The sequence below is a fragment of the Protopterus annectens genome, chromosome 12.part0, assembly GCF_019279795.1.
Source record: "Protopterus annectens isolate FY-2018-M chromosome 12.part0, PAN1.0, whole genome shotgun sequence".
Lineage (NCBI taxonomy): Eukaryota > Metazoa > Chordata > Ceratodontiformes > Protopteridae > Protopterus > Protopterus annectens.
The window spans coordinates 1,327,169,254-1,327,191,344 of NC_056746.1; the positions used below are offsets into that span (position 1 = coordinate 1,327,169,254).

The 22,091-nt window shown below is 39.1% G+C and overlaps 1 protein-coding gene across 1 annotated transcript in view; it reads right to left on the minus strand.

The window, feature by feature from the left end:
- The window catches only part of ARHGAP40 (Rho GTPase activating protein 40), a 442,695-nt gene that overhangs the window by 10,396 nt on the left and 410,208 nt on the right, over positions 1-22,091 (minus strand). Inside the window, exons 12-13 of the mRNA XM_044090378.1 lie at positions 20,262-20,396; positions 12,757-12,914 (exon numbers count right to left, since the gene is read on the minus strand). Coding sequence (XP_043946313.1) covers positions 12,757-12,914; positions 20,262-20,396 — 293 coding nt within the window. The remainder of the gene's footprint in view (positions 1-12,756; positions 12,915-20,261; positions 20,397-22,091) is intronic.

Below are 22,091 nucleotides of genomic sequence, written 5' to 3' on the forward strand. Positions count from 1 at the left end.
ACATATTTAAATCACATATCTGGCATCTTACTATTTTGTTAGGAAAAGAAGTCCAGCTATGAAACCTTTTGCGCTTGTGTTTCTGAGGTAACACCAGGTTGAGTGGACAGCGTTTTTAACCTCATCATAGTTCCTTTCATGTCCATGATGGCCTTCAAGTGCTGACTAGTTAGCTGGCTTAAAGGATTCTAACCCAGTCACTCCTGTCCCATCCAAGACCACTGGGTACACCTCAAGATCTTCTTCCATGATTAACTGCTTAAGAAGTAGAACTGCTTTTGACATAGCAACTGCCAACAATCCCTCTGCTGCAACATCAAACGTTTGCAGCAGTTTGTGTACTGTTGTCATCTTGGTATAACATGGATGTACGCCACATACAAACCAAAGCCTCTAGCCTATATCATAATAGAGCTGTCTTATTAACTGAGATAAAAAGTGCACAGCTTTTAGGCAGGAAAGGGTAAAATCTCTATTCTTCTTGGCATAGAAAAATGTGCACCAAACATGACTGCATTCTCCAAAAATGTGGTATAGAAACAAGGGAGAAGGAATACTTTGTCCATAAAATAATACTTTTTGTAACAGGTGGTAAAATAGCAACACAATTGTGCAAACATTTTTTGGGACAGGGAAAACGCTGCAAACAGATTCTTTAGTCTCTCGTGCTAGTACATGTTTAATCCCAAAATAAATGCAGGCAGAATCCTTTTAGTTTGATTCTTAGCATAACAGCTCCAGACTTTCTTGCATTCTTACAAGATGTCTCTTGACTTCCACAACACTAGCTTCAGAACCAATGTTCCAGGCACAAATTTCACTTCAAATGAGAGGCCAGTTTCTCTCATTTCCTTGTTTACAGCTCTTCATTTTACACATCACACTATCAATGTATTTTTTGTTGCTATGCCTGTCTAAGGGAACCTTCCTACATAATAAAAAGATATTCCTCTTTTTCATAAAAGAAAAGACATTTTCTGTTCAGTAATATTTGCAATATTACTTACAAGATATCATTCTTTTAAACATCATACCACAACGATTTACTGTATTATTTACATAACATTAGTTCTGACTCCATCACAGTATGCTACATACAGAAACATTTTTTTTCAATAGGCAACAGTCAAAGTCAGAAAATCTTAGTCTGACAAATCTGATCTGTATATCCATTATATCACAACGTCATTGTCCATCTGTGTACCTCATTTACCTGGCCAATAACTAAATGGTGTAGTGCTTTCAGTAGTCTACAGGTAAGACATCCATTAGAGCTTAAGAAACTGCATATGTTCTTAAAAACACAAATAGGTGCTGGAAAATGTGAACTTAGACAGATTTCAGAAACCTTCCTTGTACTCTGCATCTTACTCACTCCTGAAAAGAGATCTTGTGCTTAGCACGAAGAGGACTGCATAATTCAGTTTTATTTAAACATTCTTTTTTAGAAAGTAGGACCTGCAAAACTGTGCAAGGCCATCTAACCTCTTACAAAAAATAAGCACATATAAAAAAATGATATATTACTCAGTGACTTTTGAAATTCTTCACTAAGTCTTCAAAGACATTGCTGACAAGTATGCATGTTGTCACTTGTCTCATGCATTCAAAAGAGACAACAAAGAGGTGTTTGGGTTCAAGATATTTATTGTACATAAACATTGTCGGGAACTGTAATTAGAACTTGCATTTAAGCTAACTGATTCTCTCATTACTTCAAACACACTTGCATATGCATCTCCATTCATGACTGCAATCACTCTGGCTGACTGTACAAAATGGCATGTTCTTGCACATGCTCAGTACATATATGCACATGCTATCTAGCTACACGGGCTGACTAGGAACAATACACTAAATGATCTACATCCTCCTTCTATGATTTGTTCGACATGCAGTAGAGAACAGTGCAACGTATATTCTAGATAACTTCTGATTTGTTATTAATATTGAAATGTTAAGTCCAAGTCGCTGTGCATTTTGGATTGGGTCTGGAAATTCTACCTGATCTGGTTACATAAAAACTTTGACTGAGCTTACCAACAGGGACAGTCTCTGGGGAATTCTTCTCAGTAGAAACTTTGGGGATTGCATTAGGATTATTTGAGGAAATTACACTGTGCTTTGAAACTGGAACAAGTGTAGGGTCACTTTGAGAAATAGAGTTGTTGGCACAGGCTATCTGTTGGCTCACTGGTTCAGAGACTGGAAGTAAATGTTTTTTGTTCCTTCTGAAATCTATTCCTTCTAATTGTACAATATAAGATCTTGGTTCTTCACAAATATTTTTGCTAATGCCCGCTTGGTCATATCCTTTAGATGTTTGCATCGTTTATGATCTCTCCTTGTCTCAATGGTCTAAGAGGTTTGTTTGCTAGAGTTATCGTGGTACAACCTTTGGGACTGGTGTTTCTTCAAAAGTTGAGTCTTGACCCCTCTGTTGTTCTTAGCATTTGGAATCAAGGGCTGTTTACTGATTGTCAAGGTTGGTTTTGTCTGTCTAGACATTAATCTCTGAGCAGGTGAACTAAGCAAGTTATCGCTGGGAATGTTTGAGATTGAGTAAGTTAAGAAAAACATCAGTGCCATCTCTCTTGGATTTCTCTAAAAAACTTCTTGCACTTTGAACTGCCTGCTCAGCTAATCCATTGGACTCATGATACTCAGGACTACTAGTGACATGGACAAAGTCCCAAGACTCAGAACATTTCTTGAAGTACTGACTTGTAAACTATGTACCATTGTCAGATACAACTTTGTGCGGACTACCATGAACAGAAAAATGTCTCTTCAATTTTGTGATGACATTGCTAGATGTTAAGTTAGGAAGGCCAGTTTCAAATAATTTCGAATAAGAGTCAACTAACACTAAGTATTGCTGACCAGTCCATTCAAAAATATCACTAGCAACCATCAAACATGGTGCTTCAGGAATCTGGTTCAGCTGAAGTGGTTATTTTTGTTGGTGTGATTTAGTACTATTACAAATAGAACATGCTAGAGTTTCCTTCTCTATATCTTTTGACACAGAAGGCCAAAATACTATGCCTCTTGCCCTTCTTTTGGTTGAATCAGTACCCAGGTGACCATGATGTAAAAGCTGGACATATTCCTGTTGTAAAGCTTTAGGAATAACCACTTTAGGACCTTTCATGATGATTCCACCTTCCATCATGAGCTTGTTTCGGTAAGGAAAATACTTCTGTAAGTCAAATGGTAGGCTGGTTTGTCACATTGGCCATCCTTGACGGATAAAATGTTTCAGCTGAAGAACAGGGTCTAAAGCTGTCTGATGTCTAAGTTCATCAAGATATGATGAGGAAAAATTTCTGACTTGCATGACTACAAGGTCTGCTTTCTCATTGTCTTGCTGTTCTGTTGTCTGTCTAGGCATTCTGGACAAATCATCTGCAAGGTAGAGATATTTGCCTTTTGTATAGACAAAATTGACAGTGTACTTTTGTAATTTTAACATCATGCATTGCAACTGTGTTAGGGCAGAATGTATTAGCTTTTTTAGAATTGTCACTAGAGGTTGGTGATCAGTCTCTGAACTGGTTTGCCATAAATATAATTGTGGAACTTCAAACATGCGCACACTGCTGCCAAAATCTCTTTTTCAATTTGCGTATACTGCATTTCAGTTTAGGTTAATATTCTGGATGCACAGGCTTCTGGTATTCCTTCTTGAAGACATGCTGCACCAAGACCATACTTAGAAGCATCACATGAAAGAGTTATGGGTTTGTGAACATCATAATATCTCAATGTGGGTGGACTGGCAATTTTCTGTTTCAGAACATCAAATGTTCTTTGGTGTTGGGCTAACCAGGACCAGTTTACATTTCTTCATGTCAACTCTCATAACAGTGCTGAAAGGTCACTCGGGTCTGGGATGAACATTCCTAAACAGTTAACCATACCTAGAAAACATTGCAAAGATGTAACATTCTCTGGAACTGGCATCTCAAGAACTGCTGCTTGCTTAGATGGATTTGATTGCAAGCCAGAACTAGTAGTAATCAAATGACCCATGTATGCAACTTCTCAGTTTGAATTTACATTTCTGAGGATTTAGTTTAAGACTGACTTCATGTGCATGATCTAGAACTTTCTTGAGGTTTCTGTCATGTCCATCTTCACCACTGCCCCCTACAATAATGACATCTACTATGATAGCACATGGATAACCTGAAAAAATTAGTTCCAGAGCACGCTGAAATACTTCTCCTGCAGAATTTATCCCAAATGGCATTCTCAGGAATCTGTATCTACAAAATTGTGTACTGAAAGTAGCTAACAATGAAAATTTGTGAGTCAGTGAAATTTGCCAAAAATGAACTTTTTGCATCTAAGACTGAAAAAAATAGCGGCATTCGGCATAAGAGCTGCTACTTCTTCTACTGTGCACATCGGATGATGACGAAGTTTAAGAGTTTTGTTTAAATCTCTCAGATCAATACATATTCAAATATCATCTGAGCTTTTCTTATGAGCTATGAGCATTGTGTATACCCATTCATTTGGTCCTTTTACTGGAGTTATCACACCTAAAGTCACCATTTTGTCTCATGCCATTTTCACTTTGTTTTGCATTACTACCGGAACTTTCCTGGCTGGTATGACAACTGGGCTAACTCCACTGTCTAACTTCATGGAATATGTGACTGGTTGTTTACCAAGCTCATCTTTGAAAATATCAGCATATTCTTGAAAAATATTCTGTGTAAAACTATTGTGGTTGTTCAGACTTATATGGTGGACCTCCTTATTAAATGAAATCAGTCTCATTCTCAAACTGTCTTTGAGGTCTAACAGTGACTGCACGTGTCCTTTGACTACATAAAAAGTACAGTTTTGTACCTACCATAAATGTAGATGTCCGAGAGGTATGCATCTGCAGTCCTAACAAATGGGTTGTCCTGCCTCAGGCAGCCCTTCGGTCGGCCAGATTCCAAAGTCTGGGTCTGGCCTCGGTTGATGTCGCACTTCACCCAACGTCATAGCTGCTGTTAACCGGGTATAAAGGCATCAGCCGACGCCATTTTCCTCAATGTTTCTTGCCCCAGATGCCAGGTGCCCTCTAGGAAGGCTAAATTTGGATAAATGCAAATGTTTCCAAACAATAGAGAACAAATAGAAATAAACATGTATATACATATATACAAACAAATACACCATAATAGATTCCCCAGCTAGCTACAAGATGGGCAAATACCCTAGGAGTACCACAGAGGGGAAGGAGGGTGGGTAATCCTGACTGCAGATGCATACCTCTCGGACATCTACATTTATGGTAGGTACAAAACTGTACTATGTCCTTCAAGGATGCATCTGCAGTCCTAACAAATGGGTAGAATACCATAGCCAAATTGGGGGAGGAGGTACTAAGAAGATTATGGTGTAGTTAAGATCCCTTGCAAAACAGCAGTGGCAAAACCTGCTCGGGATCTGGAGTATAAAGGTAGATTGTAATGCTTGGCAAATGTATGCACGGAGCTCCAAGTAGCAGCCTCTAAAATGTCTTTGGTAGCCACTCCTCATAAAAAAGCTGTAGTAGTGGCTGTAGCCCTAGTGGAATGAGGTCTGATGTTTTCTGGAGTTGTCTTTCCATGATAAGAGTAACAAAATCTAATGCAATTTCCTATCCATTTTGAGATTGTCTGTTTTGAAATTGCTTTTCCTTCCATTCCTGTTGCATATGCTACCAGAAGCTGGTCAGTTTTCCTATTGTTCTTGGTTCTGTCCAGGTAGTAGCGCAATTGTCTATGCACATCCAAGGTATGTAGTAGTCTTTCCCCCCTGTTCTGTGGGTTGGAGAAGAATGTAGGTAGGTGGATTGCTTGGTTTAATGATACCCTGGAGACCACCTTTGGAATAAAGGTAGGATTAGTTCTCATAGACACTCTATCCTGATGGAAGATAAGGAAGGGCTGTACTGCCATTAATGCCTGTAATTCAGAAACCCTTCTTGCTGAAGTGATTGCAAGCAGGAAAGCAGTTTTCCAAGATAAGTCTTGTAATTCTGCTGTTGCTGCTGGTTCAAAAGGGGGAAGTGTCAACTTTTCTAACACAAAGTTCAAGTCCCATGTAGGCAATGGTGGCTTCCTTGGTGGCTTTACATTTTTAATTCCTCTCAGGAACTGCCTGAGTAGAGGATGAGAAAAGACTGGAGGATCCATGTTGTATTCTGCTGAAATTGCTGACGCATGAATCTTAATGGAGGAGTAGGACAGGCCATTGTGGAAAAGCTCTGCTAGGTATTCCAGGATGTTAGCTATATTTGCCAGTGATACATTTTCTCCTTTTGCTGCACTCCAAATGAGATATCTTTTCCATTTTGCTGAATAAGTTTTTCTTGTTGAGGGTCTGCGAGCCTCCAAGATAATGTCTTTAACCCTTTGAGATAAATCTGGGTTATTTTGTCTTATGCAATGTTCCAAGCAGCTAGCTGCAGTGTTTTCAAGTTTGGATGCAGGATTTTGAAGTTGTTCTGTGTTAGCAGTAAAGGAACTAGGGGTAGAGGCCATGCGTGTTCCCGAGCCATACCCCTCAGTAGTGGGTACCAATGCTGCCTCGGCCAGTCTGGAGCTATCAGGATGATCCTCGGGTGATCTTCTTTGATCTTCAGTAGCACTTTGTGCATCAAAGGAAGAGGTGGGAATGCATATGCTGTCAGGTTTTCCCAACTGAAAGATAGGGAGTCCACCTTCCAAGCTAGTGGGTGGTATGTCCTTGTGCAGAATTTTTTCAATTGGTGGTTGTGTGGGGATGCAAATAGGTCTATTTCTGGTAGTCCCCATTTCTTTGTAATGGATTTGAAGATGTCTGGATGCAGCATCCATTCGTGGGCATCCGTGGCAGTTCTGCTTAAGATGTCTGCTAGTATATTTTCCTTTCCTGGCACAAATATTGCCTGGAGCTGAATGTTGAGGTTCAGGGCCACATTCCAGAGGTCCATTGCCATCCGGCATAGAGGATATGAATGTGTGCCTCCCTCTTTGTTGATATACCACATAACTGTGGTGTTGTCCGTCCTTATCAGCAAATGACCCTGTTGAAGAAACGGTCTGAATGTCTGAATTGCCAGCTTTGCTGCCAGCATCTCTTTTTGATTTATGTGTAGGTTCAGCTGGTCTTGAGTCCATAAGCCTTGTATGCACTTGTCCACCATGTGTGCCCCCCAACCGAGGTCTGAGGCGTCCGTGGTGATAGTCTGGCTTGGGTGAGGGCTGTGGAAGGGCAGTCCTTTGTTCAATTGACAGGCCTGAGCCCACCATTGGAATTCTTGCTTCAGGCATGGAATTATTGGAATTTGGGTTTCTAGGCTGTGCTTGTGCTGAGACCATAAATTCCTTAGGTACCATTGCAACTTCCTCATATGTAGTCTGGCATGTGGAATCAGTATTATGCAGGATGCCATGTAACCCAGGGCTTGCAGGACTTTCCTTGCTGTAAGCTGGTTCTGCGTTGTTAATGCCATGAAATAGATTGGTAGGTGCTTCTGCTTTTCTGGTGTGAGGAATGCCATTTGGCTTGATGTGTCCAGTTCCGCACCCAAGAAAGTTATCCTTTGGGATGGTATCAGCCTTGACTTTTTTATGTTGACTGTGTATCCCAGGGCTTGCAATAGGTGAATGACCTTTCTCAAATCTTTTATTAATTTGTTTTGTTGTCCGCTTGTAACAGGCAGTCGTCCAGGTATGGGTAAAATTGAATTCCCTGAAGCCTGCAATGAGCAATTACTGATGCCAGGCATTTCGTGAATACTCTGGGCGCAGTAGATAAGCCAAAAGGCAATGCTGAGAATTGATAATGCTCTGATCCTGCAAGAAATCTGAGGTATCTTCTGCAATTTGGTCGTATGGGGACGTGCAGGTATGCCTCCTTGAGATCTAGAGTTACCAGCCAAGACTCCTTGCCCAGCATGGGAAGAAGCTGCTGTAGGGTCAGCATCTTGAATTTTGGAACAATGAGATATGTGTTTAGAGCGGACAGGTCGAGAATAGGTCTCCATTGGTTTTCCTTTCTTGGCACCAGGAAAAGTCTTGAGTAAAATCCTTGCCCTTGTTCCATAGACGGTACCTTTTCTATAGCTCTCATCCTTAGTAAGTGGTCTATTTGCTCTAGAGCGTTTGTCTTTTGAGTTGGAGGTAGGTTTGGCATTCCTCTCTTCCTTGGTAGAGTATGGAAGTGAAACCTGTAACCTTTGTCTATTGTCTGTAAAATCCATTTGTCTCCTGTAATGTAATGCCAGTTTACTGAAAATAAGGCTAGCTTTCCGCCTAAGGCTGCTTCTAGTTGTTCCCTGGTAGGTGGTTTCAGAGCCAAGTCACTGTGATTGTCCTGTGGAAGTGGTAGTGGCTGGATCTGTGGCAGTACTTCTCTGGTTGTTAGGCTGCCACTGACGTCGCCTGTAGGCACCTCTGGATTGACCTCTGCTTCTTGGGCACCTATTCCTGCCTCTCTGTGCTCTGTTGGTGTCTGGAAAGGACCAATTCTTGGAAGGCCAGTTCCTACTAAACCTCGGAGGCTGGACCTGTAAGAAATCCTTGACTGTCTGGACAGACTTTGCCTTCTCTTCCACCTTCTTCAACACTTGCTGTGCAGGGGAGCCAAACAAACTGTGTTTTTCCATGGGAGCATCTAGGAGCTTTGACTTTACATGGTCTGGTAAGGATTGCTCTTTTAACCATGCATGCCTTCTGATCACTGTACCAGTCATAGCTAATCTAAAGGAAGCCTCCAGTGCATCATAGCCGCATTTTAAGGAATGATTACTGACCTGCTGAATATTATGTACCATTTCCTGAAGGGACTTTCGGTCTAAAGGTTCAGGCGAGGACAGTTTTTTAGTTAGCTGATCTAACATAAATTCCTGATACTGAATCATGTGGAATTGGCAGTTTAAGGCCCTAGCCGAAAGAGTAGCAGAAGTATAAACTTTTTTACCCCATCTCTCTAAGGCCCTAGATTCTCTTTCAGAGGGGAGGGGGTTTTTGGCAGAGGCAGCTGCTACAGCTTTGGGGCCCTGTGAAATAGTTTCAGGATCTGCAATAGGAGCCTTATACAAGTGATAATGTGTGTCCGGAACCCTGTAGTATCTGTCGGGCTTAGCAGGGGCTGGAGGAAGAGAGTCAGGAGCAGTACAAGCATCATTAAATGCATCATCCGCAACAGTAAGTACTGGAGGAATGGCTAAAGGCCTATGCTGTGGCAAATGTAAAAAGGTCCTAAGCCTTTTCCTAGAGTCTGAAAAATCCTGGCCCTGCCATTGAAATTGTTCTCTCATAGCATGCAAGGTTTCCCCAAAAGAAAATTCCTCAGGAGGAGAGGCAGAAGGAATGGAGTCTTCTGCATCAGAGTCCTCGTATGGAGAATAAGGGCCTTCTGGAGGGTTTGTATTTTCTGAATCATCAGAGGAGTAATCTGTAGAAACTGGCTCAGGGGGCTCTGCTCTAGGCCTCTTCTCTGGAGGGGGGTGAGAGGCCCTGTCAGGGTGAGGCTGGGATCCCCTGATCAAAGAAATGAGATCTTCTGCTAGACTAAGCATTTGAGCACTAGAGCTAGGCCTGTGAGAGGGGGTTTTAGCAGGCACAGTCTTTGTTGATTTAGCTGCTTTAGCCCTGGCAAAGGCCTTAATTGACATGGATGCAGGGGGCCTAGCAGCTCCACGTGTAGAAGAAGATATATCTAAGGGGATAGTATCTGATAAATCCTGAGAACCTGCAAGAGCAGGTGGAAATTCAGTAGCAGATTCAGCCATGCTGGAAGAGGCCTCGGTAGTAGGAGGCATGCTTTCGGCTGAAGGAAGAACCGTGGACTCGGTTTCAGCCGAAACCGAGACACTCGCGGTTGGCTTAACCGCGGTTTCGGCCGAAACCGCGGACCGCGAGTGTCGGTCCTTTTCCTTACGCTTTTTAGCTAATTGTGAAGTCAGAGTCTCCGACAGCATGTTATAAGCAAAAGCGGAGCCGAAAAACTCCTCTGCAAACTCCGACCGACGTCTAAGTGTCCGTCGGTTGAAGGAAGCACAGGCTAGACAAGCTGCTACGTCGTGGTCTGGGCCTAAACAAGGTAGGCAGTAAGAGTGGAAATCTTTATGAGGTATTTGTTTCCCACAAGTTAAACAGTTATTCACTTTTTCTGACATCGGCTGAGGCAAGAAAGAGTCCCCAATGGGGTACTTAGCTTTTTAGAAGTCTTCGGTAGTAGCAATCTCTGGTTCTGACCGACCGGCACTTGCGAACAGCTTCTGCTTCGGGCGCCACGCGGCAAGAAAGACTGAGGAAAATGGTGTCGGCTGATGCCTTTATACCCGGTTAACAGCAGCTATGACGTCGGGTGAAGTGCGACATCAGCCGAGGCCAGACCCAGACTTTGGAATCTGGCCGACCGAAGGGCTGCCTGAGGCAGGACAACCCATTTGTTAGGACTGCAGATGCATCCTTGAAGGACATCTGCAAGTCATAGCTGTTTCCAGCAGAATGGCATGTGAGGACTACTGCTCCAGCAGTCTGAATCACTTCACCACCATAAGCAACTGGCATTGCACACTTTGCTGAATCAAGCTTCTCTCCAGCTTTTATTTTTGTATAAACTTTTGCAGATATGAAATTGCACCTGGATCCAGTGTCTAATTTAAGCTCTATCCCATTACTCTGAACAGTACAAAATATTTCACTCTTTGCTGCCAGATTACCAGATGGCTGATAGTTCACTGTATTGTTTCATCAATCACTGAGACACCATCAACATAAAAAGTTTGCCCATGGCTTTCTATCTGCTTTACTTGCTTCTTTGGATGCTCCCTTTTAATAAAAGTATTTGCCACTTTAGACTTACAAAGCCTTTTGAAATGATTCTACTTTTTACATTTGTGACATTGCTGCCGAAAAGCTAAGCACTTTTCTCATTTAGGCTCATGGTTGCCTCCACAATTACGACAGTTAACAATCAAATTGTCCATAGTGGCCCCATTTGGTTTATGTCACATACTATCAACATTCACACTGTTAGATATTGCAAGCACATTTTTCTCATTCTTAAGCATATTTATGTGCTTCTCTGTAAGCTCGTATATTTGACAAATCTCTATGGCTTTCCTTAATGTCAAATCACTATTTCAAAGCAAAATCTTTCTCACTGCATCACTATTAACACCATACACAAGTCTGTCCTTTATCAGCTCATCTCACAAATCACCAAATCTGCTTATTTTTGTATATTTCTCATGTCAGTAGTATATGCTGCTACAGTTTCACCAGGAATTCGATTTCTTGTATAAAACATGTGCCTTTCCATTGTAATATTTGTTTGAGGGTTACACATTTCTCTAAATTTACATTTTAAGCACTCAGGGTCTTCCTGTATTTCAGCCTGTATCACAATATGGCAGTTTTCCCACTCCCCTGCATACACAGCAGGTGCATACACAAATGGACGTTCCATCTCAATGGCTTCAGAGCCTGCTAAATTAAGAAATATGAAGGCTTTGTACGTGCATTTTTATCAGAAAAAGCTGCCTGTATGAAAATATCATATTCTTGTTCAAACACTTTCTAGGTCTCAGCAAAAATGTTGTCAAACACCAGCGTTTCAGGTCTGTGGAATCCCTCTGCCATAACAACAAAATATGTTTAAACATAAGCATAGACCAGGTACATGTAATTATGCTCGAATGCACAACAATCTCCTTGAAAGGGCTTCACTTTGACACTGCATACACTGCGAACATTCTAGAATCGTTGGATCCTTTGAATAGCTTTGATTAATGTGAAAAAGTAGTACATTGCTAAGAAGTCTTTTCAAACATTTCAGAAATTGTTTCAAACACTTTATTATTATTTTGAATACTTTTATCAATATGGACTTTTCGTTTATCTTGGTAATTATTTTGAACATTTTGAATGCTTCTCCTACTATATGGTGACTGAACAATCATTTTAAATGAATTTAAATACCTTTGAATAACCACAGACCTGTTTGCTAGTTCACTCCGGTATATTTTTCCTCTTTTAACTTCATGCCTCATGGCTTATGTGTTCCTTCAACTTCGGATACCACTTCTGACACCATGTCGTTTGTCTCATGTATTCAAAAGAGACAATGAAGCAGTGTATGGGTTCAAGATACTTAATGCACATAAACATTGTTGGGAACTGTAACTAGAACTTCCATTTAAGCTAACTGATTCACTCATTACTTCAAACACACGTGCATATGCATCTCTATTCATGACTGCATTCACTCTGGATGACTGTACAAAATGGCACTGTTCTTGCACTTGCTCAGTACTTATATGCACGTCCTAACCAGCTACAGAACAATACACTCAATGATCTACACAGGTAATAAAATGTATCAGCAAAACATAACAGCATTCCTTATTGAAGACCATTAGGTCTTAAGCTTGGAACCTAAGCCCACAAATCTCTATTATCTTGATCTGGTACCTTGGCACATGCATTGTTTGAATTATCTATCAGAACTACTGTAACATTTGTAATCTGTTACAGTCTGAGAGTTCACATAAATGATTAAGGCTCTGAATTGTTAATGAGCTGCTTCAACCACGTGTTACACGGTTTGATCCTATCTATCTTCCTTTGCTCCACTGTCTGAATCAGTGTCCCTAGACATCCTTGAAAACAGACTCTTTTATCCACTTGCTTACCTGGTTAATAGGTGTATAAAAAAATAAAAATGTGTCAATATTTGATACGAAATGCCCTCAGTTATTTAAGAAGCACATACCGTTTAGTCTTGCTGGCTGTATACACCATGTTCCACTTCTGAATGCAGCTTTTCTTAAACTTGGACAGCACATGTGCAGCTTGTATTTCATTATCTAGACGGATTTCCATTGGTTGATTTAACAGCATAGATGTCTGAATTGTTATAGTTTTGCAAGGCTAAGGAGAGAAAAATTAAAACATTAATTTTCAGAATCTGTCTGATGTAGTCATACACACTATATTCTTTATCTGTTTGTGAATAATGCAGACATGTTAGCAGGATGATTTTGCCAAAAAGTGTGACACTGATTATCAAGTTTGTTTCTGGGTTTTCCATGATTTTCTGTGGTGGATTAATGCCTTTATGCATGACTTTTTTGAAGGCGAGGGTGAAGAAGGCTTAAAGGGCTTGGCCATCACATACTGAAACACACTTATGTATATGGACTCAGTTATTCCTATTCAGCAGACTGACTGGCATATAAGAATAAAGCCCTGCCTACAGCCTGGGCAACATGAGTTTATTAGTGGCTTGGACACTTGATAGCAAGGCATTGAGGGAATGTGTCTATCCTGAGGGAAGGGAGTGTGATGAGATCTATCTATTTAGTGGAGCTCTGACAGAGGTCTGCACTCAGAAGATGGCCATACTCGGGAGCTGGACAATAGTAGACATGGTCACCCTACATGTCTGGGGAAGGCTGCATGATCAGGCTACTCCCTATTGCTGATCCAGTCCAGCAGTGATGTTCACATACAGGAGAGTGAAAAACACCAACCCCTTAGGACAATGGCACTATACCCAGATACTTGGCTCTTGTCTCCTGGAAAATGCTTATGAACCTGTGAGTTTAGCCCTTGGACTTGCATGAATAAATGACCTAACAGAGCAGCAGGAAGAAAGACTGATGGTCAGTGGTATGACTGGAAGAAAAAAAGGTTTCAGTAGTGACCTTCTCCAAGGGTCTTTTTTTGTTCCTGACCAAATGCATTGCTATGTTGTGCATTATAATAGAGGTCCTATCAGGTGTCTTTTCATTCCACTGTAGACCATTCTGCTGAAGTCATTTTGATACAGACTGATATAATGAATGGCCTTTACTGAGTACATTGATAAACTACCCCATTGTCTGGTAACTGCACATGTTGTTATATAAATTAAGTGATACAGAACATATGGCACCCTACAATACATGTTGTAGACTTTGCTCCTGCTGTGAAAGCATTTTTTCTATTGAAGTCTGTTCAATCTACCTCTTTATATTTGTCCTCTGCAAGATAGCTTCTCACAGTGTGAACCACATCCACTATATGTGGCCATTTTTGCTTTTTAGCAATTAAACATAAGTCTAAATGATCCTTGTGGTAAACATGGACAGAATGCCAACACCAATTCAACAGAATATGAATGTACAAATATCTAGAAATGTTATTGCTGTCACATAGTTCCTATCCAACAGAAACATATCACTAAACATATACTGTGCTGTATAACATTTGACATCTAGATCTTGAGTGAGAATTTTGCTTTTGAACAAAATCATGTTATAAACTGTATTCTGCATAGCTACTGAGTAAAAGCCTTCCACACCCCCATGCAAAGGGCTTCACTCCCTCTACCACTTTTACTTAAATATCAACTCTGAATTTTCTTCACCTGAATAATTCGAGATTTCATCTATAATGACATCTACTGACCAAAGTGGTATTTTCATCATGTATGCACTGTACACACTAGGTCATCACATAAGCAGATGAATCCTGTTGCCTGCTTAGGAATTATGAGCTAGTAGTCAGATGCACGTGCCACGAGTTAGGTAGGAGGGGGTTGTGAAGTAGCATTCATTAACTCTTCTTTCACTCCATTTTTTTAACATGCATTTAACAAATGCATGAGTATTTTCACTCCATTTTCTTAACATGCTTTGATCAAATGCATGAGTAAGGAGCAGGATCAGTACATTTACAGATTAATCAGTGAAAGCTTCTCAAACAGGCAAAGCAATCTGGAATTAAGAAAAATTACTTTACAAGTTAAGCATTGTTGCATATTATGCTTCCAAAGATTTAGAATAATTGGGAAACAATAAGAAACTAATTAAGTCTCTGGCAGTATTTACTGTTTTAAATTACTATGCAGCTATGGAAAATATGAATTTGACTTCATGATTTAATTAGCATTTTTGAGGAACTCTGTCTACATTTCCATCAACAAATTGTTATCCACTGACTCCTGAGAAAAAGTCTTGTGCTATCCAGCTAACCATTACTTAGCAGAAAATACTGTAATATTTCCTAGTGCTAATATTTTCAAACAAGTAAATGTGTGCAGCAATAGTGTAACACAAGGAGCACATTAATTACATGCCAAAATAAAAAGAAAAATAACACTGTTACAGCAAAAATCATATGACAGAACATAGCTAAGACTTTGTTCCTGGGTAAACCCCATTGTTCTGTCTTCCCTGGCTTACTTAAAGGACTCTTGGGAATTTTTAAACTAAGTCTTTAATTTTGTCATTGAAAACCACAATCTTCCTAATCCTATTCCTTGCAGTTGTTTTTTACTTGTTTCCCTTGGCATTGCAGCCTTGTGTCCTAGTATTCCACACGAAGAAGGTATTGGCTTGGTGGAAAGATACTTCACTGTACATGTTAAGATGGAACCAGAGAAAGTTAGAATCGTGTAGACTGCTACAGGTTGTTTTAGACAGCAACTTTTTTATTTTCGGTGAGAAAATCTATCATCAGAAAAAAAACTGTTGCCCTGGAAGCAAAAATGGCTCCAGCATATGCTAACTTAGTGCTTAATGCTTGGGAAGCAAGCATTCTTATTAACTTGGAAGGTCTCAAAGTCGGGCTTTATAAGCATTTCATTGATGATGTGTTTTTTTCTGTGGTTAGGTTCCCACTCATATCTTGATGCTTTCATTAATAGTATCAGGGACAGCATCTCTTTCCTTGATTTTACTATTTCAGGAATTGGTTAAGAAGTACATTTTTTTAAACATTACTCTGTCTATTGATGTTTTATGTTACTGTTTTTGCTCTCCAATATATCGTAAAGACACCTTCAGAAACAATTACCTGGATTTCAACAGTCAACATCCCACCTTTATGAAAAAGAATACTGTAAAAGGCCGATATGTATGCATCAGCAGAATTGTCAATGAAGACAGCATGGTTTTTAGAGAATGTGAAATTCTCAAAGGGCTTTTTTTAGAAAAAAGCTACCCTGCAGATTTCATCTACTCTTGCTTTGAACAAGTTAACAGTTACAAGCATTCTCACCACCAACTCATTTTAAAATATGGGTTTACTAACATCCTTAAAAATCATGGCTATGAGAGTTCTCATTTTCCACTTCCAATCTCTATGGATTCCAACAACATTAGACAATGCATCATCACAAACTGGAGCATTATTAATGTTAAACAAGAACTTTGCCAAGGTTTCGCCCCCCCCCCCTCATTTTGTTAAAAAAAAAACTATGTTGTGTACATCTTTATTTGAATCTACAAAAAAAGTGGTAAAATTTGTCATTTCCTAATAATGCAGGCATGTTCTTATGTGGTCATTATATTTGCTGTAAATACATTTTAGTGGGATATCAGCTCTTTCTGTCAGCACAGAGTTTAACCCAAATGTTTACAGAAGTATTCAATTGTGCTTCCAGTTGCATTGTTTACATCAGAATTTGCTCATACTGTGGATCGTTTTACAGTTCTACATTGGTTTAAGACTATTTGTAACCTAAGTGACAGAATAAAGAGAACATTGCAGAACTATTAGAATCTCTGACTTTAACAATGCTTTAGCCAAGCATAGCTCTGTGTGTTCCCAGTTTTCATGTTTTAATTTTTCTGTTCTTGAGAAAGTTGTTGTGCCTTTTGGTGACAGTAGTAACTTGCTTGAGATTAAGGAACTACAGTAGCAAGTCAGGCTGCATGCTGACATGCCCCCTGCATTGAATGGTAATATAAACATAAAATGTTTACTCAAATGGAATAGATACCTCATGACATCCACATTGTGGACGGAGCTTTCTCCCTTGTCTATTAAGCCTTTACTTTTGAATTTTTCTCTAACTCATATTTGAATGCTGAAAGATTTCTGTTGAAGTTTGATAAAGAACGAAAGTGCTCAAATCAGAAATTTGTTTTTCTAGTTCTTTTTCCTTCCTTCATTGGAGATTTTTATTTTATATAGGTAAGACAAATCTTGTTATAGCAAAGTTCTTTTTTTTCCAGAAAATGATTTGTTTATAGCAAAGTTCTTGCATATAACCTGCACTATTTTTACTAAGTACATTTTATGATGCCACACATAGAATGCAGTTCTGTGCTTGTGGGACCACAGAACTGCATTGGAAATCATCTGACAAAAGCTGCAATCCACTGCAAAAACACCAACCAGAAAAGAAGTGCTTAACATACCTCATGATTGTCACTGATTTATATTTCCTTGAGGCTGGTTCAAATCTTTGCTGCATTAATTCTAAAAGTTTTACATTTGTTATATAAGATGGATGGCAATGTTTTACAACAGTACCACCCTTCCGTTTCACACAGGAATGGGCGTGGACATAGTGATTGACATGCCTAATGGCTGTGATGTAGCATGCAAATGATGCACAATTGACATGTCATGCAGACTTACCTGTGACATCATGAATATTCATAGTCTAATGTAGTTTACCTGCTTCTTCAAAGTAGTTAATTCTCGGAGTTAGTAAATTTGTATTTATATACACAGCGGGGTGCGGGGGGGGGGACTGCCCCTCCTGCAAAAAGTGCAGGGGAAAAAAGTAATATGTCTGAGCTACATGGATACATGGACGTCTTTGCCACAAATTCTTGAAGCAAGAGGTTGATAATAATAATGTAGTTTCCCTGCTTCCTCAAAGTAATTCGTTCTCGGAGTTAGTATATTTGTATTTATATACACATGGGGGGTTCTTACTTGCAGAAGTCACCACCTGTGTGTGTAACTTGTGAATTATATATACATTAAAGAGCATCAGGTAAGTACTAGAAATTGTATTTCCTTTACAGCAAGTACTATACTTCAACATCTGCATTACAGTTGTGTTCACAGTTATAGTTAACAGTGACAACTTTAATGTACACAGTTGTAGATGAGATGTGAATTACTATAGCTTACTGTATACTTTATGAAGTTTACATTTGCATTTAAAAATCTGTAGTTACTATCCTCATTTATTACATGACATTCATCACCTTCTCTATAACAGTCACCAGTTCTAAGTGGGCTACTGCTCAATTTTGATTTAAATGGCAGTTGTTTGACGGTATGCCTCTTAACAGTTTCTGCATGACAACTGTAGACCAAATAATAGGGGTTAAAGGATGCGCAAATAAGGAGATTGTAAATATTGCTAAGAAAAAGTTGAATGTTTACCGCATGCCGGTAATAACAAATGAATATTCATACGGACTTCCTCCTCACCATCTTCATGTTTATTCATCTGGGCAGCCTGTTGGGTGGCGCTTGGGTGGGCCTTACTACTGCACATCGGGGGGTATTGTTGTAAAACAATGCCGCAGGGCTGTTTAGAGTAAGCAAATCATGCAGGACATTATAGTCAAAGAATTTTTACTCTTTAGAAAATGCGTGTTAGCAAAGTCTTGTCACCATACCAATGTTATATATAAAGAGCACCATTTGTATTTAATGGCTCCTCATTTGTAGCCTTTGCCCTTATTTTTGGTTTTGTTCTTGATTCTTGAAGTAGCAGGTTGGAAGCCACTAACAGTTTTCAAAGCTGTTAGATATTTCATTCTATAACACCTTTTTTCTAGGAATACAACAGAGCAACTAACTGTCCACATGTGTTACAAAGACGTATGATCAGTTCTCCAGTTATTATCTTTTGTTTTGTGTTGCAATTGTCCTCAAGGTAAATTTCTTGAATTAATGCCCCCAATATGAGTAGTGACCCAATTAATAGCCTCCATATAGTGTCTCAGTGACCCCCACTCAGGATTTGTTTGCTCAGTACATTTGAAAAGTGTTCATTATATTCTAGGAGAAAGATTATTGCTTATGACTAGAGTCAATAAGGCACAGAATGGCTACCTACGCCCCATAAGAACTCTAACATTAACATACCCTATATATTTTATAATAATTATTATTAAATATCTTGATTGTCCTTTCTACACTGTGAAAAGAGAAATTAGAGAAACAGCAATAAATAAGTTATGCTTCTAATTTGAAATTCTAATTGTGCTATCTCAGGTTTAAATTTTAGAGCCAGCATGTACCGGAACCATGTGCTACAGAACATCTTGGTTTATCCCGCTTTACCTAATATAGATAGATATATATTATATAGATAGTATTGTTCTATCTGCATCAAATTACTTGTTGTAGATTGTCATGGTCTGTTTGATAGGTAATACTTAGTGATTTACAATAATCAAACAATTAAATAAGGACAGGACAAAAAAGGAAAAAAATCAGGGATGATTATAACTTGCGGAACCACTGTGAAAAAAAAAAAAAAAACAGGAAGCAGGGAACAATACAACTGCCCTAAGGAAAATGTTTGGTCTACAGTGGCGTATACCTCTCAATTCTACAGATTTTCGCAGAATGCCTAGATTTTTGGCTTATATTTTTGAGCTGTTCATCAAACCACTTGTAGTTTTCTGGCAAATTACTGAGGACTGAAGTTACTTAATAATGGTATACATTTGAGCTTCACACTTAATTCACATATCATATCTTTCAAAAATGCATGCTAACACAAATCCTATTATGCTAGCAACTTTCTAAGTTTATAAGAGCAATGTTTACATTTTTCCCCTATTTATCCGCCTTTGTCCCCCCCATTATTTTAAGCTTTGTCCAGATTTCTTGTGCTAAGAAGTTGAGAGGTATGCTCCGGCACCCTTGATTCAAGTGCATGGCTGAAGAAATCAGGGATGATTATGCTTTGGAAATTTATAAGCTGAACATGCGCAGGGAGTTGAGACTCCCAAGGATATTATTATTTTGTAGTAATTTGTTTGGAAGAAAATATATTCTTCGATGTAACACAAAACACTTCATTAGTCAATCGCCTTTGTTAAATCATGCACAAAAGAAGGAAACAATAGTTCATTGCATTTATTGCTCATGGAATAACTAGTTTCACAAGTAAAGTAATAAGGCCATACAGCATATACTGAAACAGAGTAAAGTTGTTATGCTTGACAATCAGCTGCAAGGATAAATCTGTTATTCCATACCCAAGTCACATGTACAACAATATGGGCCTAAGGTATCTAACTATGTGTAGTATACCCCATGACTATTCATTAATATGTTATCTGAGGAAAAAATGTTATGTTAAAGAGGAGCTGGGGACTGTGATGACTTACTATACTGAAGACCTTTGGAATATGTTTGTGTTATCTATGATTAAGAAGAAGGCAAATGAAAGTACACTGGAATGGCATCATCTTAAGAAAAGTATCTCAGCACACAGTCACAATTTATAGTTGTCCATATCTTTACCTGGCTGACTTCCACCTTCTCCTTATCCACAGGGTTTCTTTTCAGCAAGTTTCTGATCCTCTTGTCATAAAACGCATGTTTTTTGCTGCTACTGTCATTCACCTTTCTGATCTGAGCCATCAGAAATGAAGGAATCTGCAAACAGAACCACAGAAATGTTTATGAATATCACAATTAATGCAGTGACAGAGCTTCATTAAGATTGCTAGTCTAATCTGTTCCTTGTTTTACTTGAACATCAGATTAGTTGAGTTGTTGTTCTTTTTTCAGATGGTGCCATTTTTAAAGGTATGCACTCCCTGTCATATGAAGACAAAATATGCACTTTAGCTTACAAATAATGGATTGAATTTCTTAACTTTTATATATCTCGATTTATAAAACTTTCTTTTACAGGACTCTGCAGTGGGCAAGAGTTCAGAGTGTGAAATGTGTCTCCTCTGCCCGTTGCTGCCCATATCTCCTAGTTCTACCTCCCAAAACATGTTGTACCAATAGGTTCTGAAGATAAAATCAGAATTTCACCTTCTCACATAAAACAAGCACATGCAGATCTGAGGCACAAACTTCAGTAACTGCAAAACAATGTTTTGTTTTTTAGTGTCTAAATTCAACTTTCTTGTAAGATCTGAATCAATTCAGATAATTTGCCAACAAATTTTCTTTTTAATATGCTTTCCTTTGCAACCTAGAGGAGACCAGGGTAATATCTGAATACACTGTAAGTATAAGTTGTCCCCAGCCAGTGTTCTACTATTACACTTTATTCACTGTTAAGATTTCCTTTGTAAATATTTCATATTTCTTGGTTTTATGTACTTCTACTTTTACAAATATTGATGTAAGAGTCGTATCTGTCATAATCAGAGACATATTTAGCCATTTTCCTTTATATGTGCATCCATAAGGAAGTCAGTATAAACCTCTGCTTCCCCCACAGCCTCATATGCACAGAACATGCCTCTGGTAGGCTTGGTAAGGCTTGGTAAGAGGTCAGGGAAGCACAGTGCTACAGAAATACGATTGTGTTTTCATGAATGACATTATTGTCAGGACAGCAGACAGGTAACATCACAAATAAGTTCTGTAAGGGATGATCGATATTGTTTATGAATATAGTGAACTCTTTTTAATCAAAACTCATTTTTTCATTCATTAATTTAGTAGCTATATCCTCTTGGTTACACCACGGTAACACATATGTACACTAACTTCTCTTTCTGTCCGTTGTAAGAAATGACCGTAAGTGTTGCACAAAGACACATAGGGATATTTTGTAATTTAAGAAGAGGCAGGCAGCAGCACCAACAAACATGTAGTACTATGGACTACAGTACGTTTTTTCAAACTCTGAAGATGCACACATGACCTGAGCGTGTAACTCGTCACAACGTCACTTACTCTAGCTCTTACTATTTTCCAGTTATTCGCTCCTGACAGCATCGCTTCTTCTCATTTTTATTGTCTTTCACTCATTCATGTCACCCCCTCCCGTCCCTCTCTTTCCTCCCCTCTCACTTTTTCACTCAGTCTTATATTTTTTTAAACAAGAAACATCTTTATTAAATTATCATGTATGACATAGGCCATGTTACATTTACAAATGTGACAATCAGCCATAGCAACACAATCTCAGTTACAAACATTAAACATTCCAAACAGTGCGACACAACTGTAGCTACAAACATTATACATCAGTTATAATCCATCCAGTCATAGTCACTCAAACATTACATAGCTCATTCAAATCTTGACTTCTTTTAAACCTTGTTCCTCCTCTGCGTGTATTGATCCCACACTTTTCATTGTTTCCTATGTAATTCACTCCTG